This window comes from Morus notabilis, unplaced genomic scaffold (genome assembly GCF_000414095.1).
Source record: "Morus notabilis unplaced genomic scaffold, ASM41409v2 Scaffold936, whole genome shotgun sequence".
In the NCBI taxonomy this organism is placed as follows: Eukaryota; Viridiplantae; Streptophyta; class Magnoliopsida; order Rosales; family Moraceae; genus Morus; species Morus notabilis.
This window is the reverse complement of record NW_010367904.1, coordinates 123248-128241: the sequence shown is the minus strand read 5'-3', so window position 1 is coordinate 128241 and position 4994 is coordinate 123248. Positions and strand designations below refer to the sequence as shown.

The following is a 4994-nucleotide window of genomic DNA, read 5'->3' as shown; positions in this document are numbered from 1 at the left end:
TAAAAGAGCTATTTGTATACTTGAAAAGTTGTACGTCTTTTTGGTTTCCTTTTATCAGAACACGATACACGTATTAACCTTTCTAGCATTTCAATAGAATTTATTGATGGTTTAGGTTTGTGGAGTTTGAGTCGGCATGTGCGTTATGGTCTTTTGTGCTTGAATTAGTAATTGTACTTCTTTAATATAGAATCCAATTATCATTTTCAAAAAATATATATATATATAAATAAATAAATAAATAAAAATGAAAACGTAATAGTCCATAAAACCAATGAATCCTTTTCCAGAAAAAAAATATGTGTGTATATATGTAGTCTATAAAACCAAAAATAAAACAATGAATAGACACACCTATTTAAAAACGACATTCTCAAAAATGGACATCAACCTTAAAAACGAGAGTAAAGAAAATATTACACATAAAATCAAATCGAGTCCCAAAAAACCTAGACACTTAAGAAAACTACATGTGTTTGTTTATTATATTGAAACATCGATTAACAAAAATCTGGGATCGTTCATTTCACCGATTTGAGTTTTCAGTTCTAGATTTCTACAGTAAAAAGCTCTCATAAAATGTCACGTCTAACTTTTTCTGCTACAGCAAAAGGCTCTCAAAAAATATCACATCTCAGCTCGAATTGAAAACTCGAATCCGCGAAGTGAACGAGGCCTGGCCCACGGGTTCACTGAAAACCGAAGTCAAATTAAAAGACGCCATAAACTTTGTGAAACGACAACCACTGAAAAACGACATTAACCTTAAACGACAAAAGCTTAGCAAACGGGAAGGTTCTGAAGAAAACCGTTACTGTCCTTAAACATGAAAATAGAATAATAAATAGACAACAAAATATTCCTAATCAATAATCAATAATTCATATAAACGACAACATCAAAATAGCATATGTATAATGTGTAATTTACACGTACTTGCGTATGTGTGCGTCTATACATTTAAACGACATGATATTCCTTTTTTTTTTTTTTAAAGCGACATGATATTATAAGAAAAATTAACAATATATTAATGCACGGAAATCTTAAGCACCAATAGTATACTGTAGAACGACGTCAACATTAAAACTTCAGTCATTGAAAAACGACATAAATCTTAAACCAGGATTAAAAAAAACACGTTTTTATCCTTAAAAACGACACTAGTACAGTTACAAAAAGTATCCCACGTAAACGACGATCTCTGAAGAGAAAAATTTTAAAGACGAGAGTATATGATACGTGCCTCTGTGTGTGTGTGAACAACGACATTATATGTTCAAAACAATAATATATCGATCAACGAAAACCTTAAAGATTATCAGGGCAGTGAAAAACGATGTCCCTCAAAAAACGACATTAACCTTAAACGACGAAAAAACTTGAAACACGACGTGGGCGTGAGTACGACAATAGACCAATAAGAGGACACAACCTCTATAACGAACACTTCAAAGGAAGAGATGAACATAAAAAACGAGAGTATATGCATATATACATGGAGGCATACATAGATAAATACAACACACACGCCCGCGCGCACACACATCTTTTCTATGTTAAACCGCAACAATATCATTGTAGGAGGGGAAAAAAAAACATGTTAGATATGACAACATTTGCGAACTTCATAATCTTGAAAGGTTGAGTAGATCGATTACTAAAGCAACAATTGTCTAGCAAGTTCTCTACGCATTGAAGTATATCACTAGAAGCTCAAAATGGGTCAATACCGCAAGTTTAAATAAGGAATCTACATAGCCTTCAAAAGAGAGTAAAAAATTTAACTCAAGACAGTATATTGGGGCCTCATTCACTTCACAGATTCGAATTTTTAATTCGAGTTGAGATGTAACATTTTTTTAGAGTTTTTCACTGTAGTAAAAAAACGTGACATTTTCTGAGAGCTTTTTACTGTAGAAACTTAAAATTAAAAACTCGAATCGGTGAAATGAACGAAGCCTTGATTTTCATCTTTTCCTTTTGCTATCGGTGAAGAAAGAACTGATCATAATATGAAATTTCCCAAGAAAAGCTAAAAAATTTCCCCAGCCTGAACACAATTTAGGAAATAGCAAAAGCAAAACTCTCACCATTCCGAAGTCTCCTCCTCTCCGAAATCTCACCATTTTCTCCTCTTAAACGCGCTTCATTGTCAACTAATTGTGGCATGGAGTCTGCATAACCATCTCTGAGTGACGGCTGAACTTGCATAATTGTTCTACCAGCAGTAACACGCTCTTCTCCTCCCTCGGCCGGAATCTCCTCTATTCTCCGAATGGCCTCCATCGTGCTGAGCCTACGCTCGGGATCACTCTCGGTGCAAGCAGCTCCAATGTGGAGGAGCCTCTTCATCTCTCCAAGAGAATCCCTTGATGAAGTGACGTTTGCTATTTCCGGGTCCAACAACTCAGCCAAATCTCTCCCCTCGGAGATTGCTGAAGTCACCCACTGGGCTACATCAGTCCCGCCCTTGCCGGTGTAGAGATATTGGGACGGAAATTTCCCAGTGAGAATCTCGAGAATGACGATTCCGAGGCAGTAGACGTCTGATTTGGGGGAGACTTGGCCATGTTGTGTGAATTCTGGAGCCTTGTAGGCGAACATTGCTTGTGATACGCTTGCAGGGTTGATAAGTGGGCTAAATCCGAAATCGGATATCAAAGGCTCATATTCAGGGCCAAGAAGAACATTGCTTGATTTGAGATTGCCGTGAGGTAAATCAAAGGAAGCAAGTTCTGAGTGTAGATATTCCAACCCTTTGGCGATTCCTTGAACAATCTTCAAACGGGCCGACCAATTCAGCTCCACATGAGAAGATCCTCGCTCACCTACAAAAGAACATATTCTTTTCATTAGGAAATGGATATTTTTCTTGTTTGATTAATTAAATATGAAAGAAAATACGTTTTAGTATTGGATATATAACATTAATATGTGCCATGTGACAATTCTAATGCTACATCCCATTCGCAATTAAGGGGACAATAACAAAAACTTATAATATTGTATTTTATAGACACATTTGTGTTTCCCCCTAATTCCATGATTATACTTATTCCCTTCATTTCATAAAAACCTTTCAGAGGGCAGATTTTAACACAATTTATACGGGAAGTTTTTAACGTTATTTTTTAAACGTCAAGTATAACTTTTAATATGATTGTAAAATATATGAGATATGGTTAAATTATTGAATTTTTAGCATGAAACGTAATATTTTGATTAAAAGAAGCAGATAAAAGCAAATTGACATCAGGGATGTGCTAATAAATCACTAACTTAAGTGAAAAATTGTATAGTCACATATATATGTGCTATGTGAAAACTTTGATGTATGTTTTTTAGTAAAAAAATAAAAAATAAAAAATAAAAAAATTAAAGAGTTTCTCCCAAAAAAAGGGAATTACTGGTAGTTTCATTTTTTAGCGGTTTTCAACCGTTAAATCTGTTTCACACGCTGTCTGTTCTGCATATATTTTTCAATCTCATTTAATTTTGACCAAATTTAACGGTAAAAAAATTGGTCCTATCAGTAAGACGATCAACCAGAGACACCAAGACAGTCTAAAAAAAAGGAATAAAGTTTCATACCGTGAAGTAGATAAAGCAAACTGCCATTTGGAACATACTCGTATACCACCAATTTCTCTTCTTTCCTGTAATGGTAAGCCAAAGGGGACAAAACATTCCAATGTCTAAGCTTTCCAAGCCGCCTAATCTCTGCATCAAACTCATCTTTTCCTTTCACACTCATATCCTTTATCCTCTTCACCACCACAGCTATCCCATTCGCCATCACCGCCTTGTACGACGACCCCATCCCTCCATTTCCGAGCACCTCCGCCGACGCCTTCATCAAATCCGGCATCCCAAACACGCCCTTCTCATCATTCACCATCACTATATCCACCGCATTCCCGCCTCCCTTATTACTTACCAAGCTGTTCACCGAATCGTTTCGAACCAAATCCATTTCCTTCTTGTTAAGCGAACTCACGTGGACCTCGACGGGGGCTTCTTTCTCGAAAGTCTCCTCTCCTTTTCGCTTCGATCTCAAGATCAACAACACAACAACGGAGATTATCACCACCGAGGAAGTTATCCCCGCCGCGACGATCTTCTTAAAATCAACCGAGCTTATTTGGCATGTTCTGCCGACCTTCTCACCGCAAAAGCCCTCATTCCCTGCGAACGAGGTCTCGTCAAATTTCAACAGTTCCGCCGGAATTTCCCCTTCCAATTTGTTATTGGACAAGTTGAGAGATGCCAAATTCGGCATGTAAAGAGACGGAATGCTTCCGCGGAACCGGTTATTTTCGAGATGCAATTCGACGAGGCGAGAAAGTTGAGCCAAGGAGAAAGGAATGTTACCAACAAACTTGTTATTGGAAAGCCACAATTTCTTCAAGAAGGCCATTTTCGCAAAGTAATCCGACGGTATATCGCCCGTAAACTCATTATCGGATAAGTAAATGGCTCTCAAAGCACCCAAACTACTCAAATCCGGGATTGAGCCAGAAAATGAATTGTTGGCAAAGCTGATTATACGAAGACCCCTTATTCCACGAAGCGCAGCAACATCAATTTTCCCAGATAAACCCAATCCTTGAAGGCTGATCCCCGTGACAATGCCATTGTAGCACACAATTCCCCTCCACTGAGCGCTTCTAATGCAAGGAGAAGAAGAAGCAGAAGGAACCCAGGAATCAAGAGCGTCGTTTTTCGCGAACGAGTCTTTGAGCTTAAGAAGAGCTTCGGATTCGGTTATGGAATGTGTCAAATAAGAGAAACGCAATATTAGGAGAGAAATTATGATGTATGGTCGGAGAAGAAGCCGATCGAGTACGGCCATTTCAGCTTTTTCGCCGCCGTATAGCTGAATTATCTGCAACTGTTTTGTTGGGATTCTTGTTTTTGTTCTTTGTTTTGCTGATTTTTCGTTTCCGCTGAGGAAAGAGAGCTTCGGAATGAGAGATGCCTAAAGGGTGGTT

General features: G+C 37.8%; 1 protein-coding gene across 1 annotated transcript; it reads right to left on the bottom strand.

Annotated features, from left to right (window-relative positions):
* Positions 1 to 2054: 2054 nt before the first annotated feature.
* LOC21391538 (pollen receptor-like kinase 3) lies at positions 2055 to 4994 on the bottom strand. Its single transcript, XM_010113684.2, has 2 exons — positions 3595 to 4994; positions 2055 to 2831 (listed from the first exon to the last, which is right to left on the bottom strand). The coding sequence occupies exons 1-2, from the start codon at positions 4853 to 4855 to the stop codon at positions 2065 to 2067; spliced, it is 2028 nt and encodes a 675-aa protein (XP_010111986.1). The 5' UTR covers positions 4856 to 4994; the 3' UTR covers positions 2055 to 2064.

Coding starts and splice junctions, on each gene's coding strand:
- LOC21391538 (XM_010113684.2), bottom strand. CDS start 4,855: ATGGCCGTACTCGATCGGCTTCTTCTCCGACCATACATCATAATTTCT. Junction 2,832..3,594: donor TTTGCTTTATCTACTTCACG/GTATGAAACTTT, acceptor GTTCTTTTGTAG/GTGAGCGAGGATCTTCTCAT.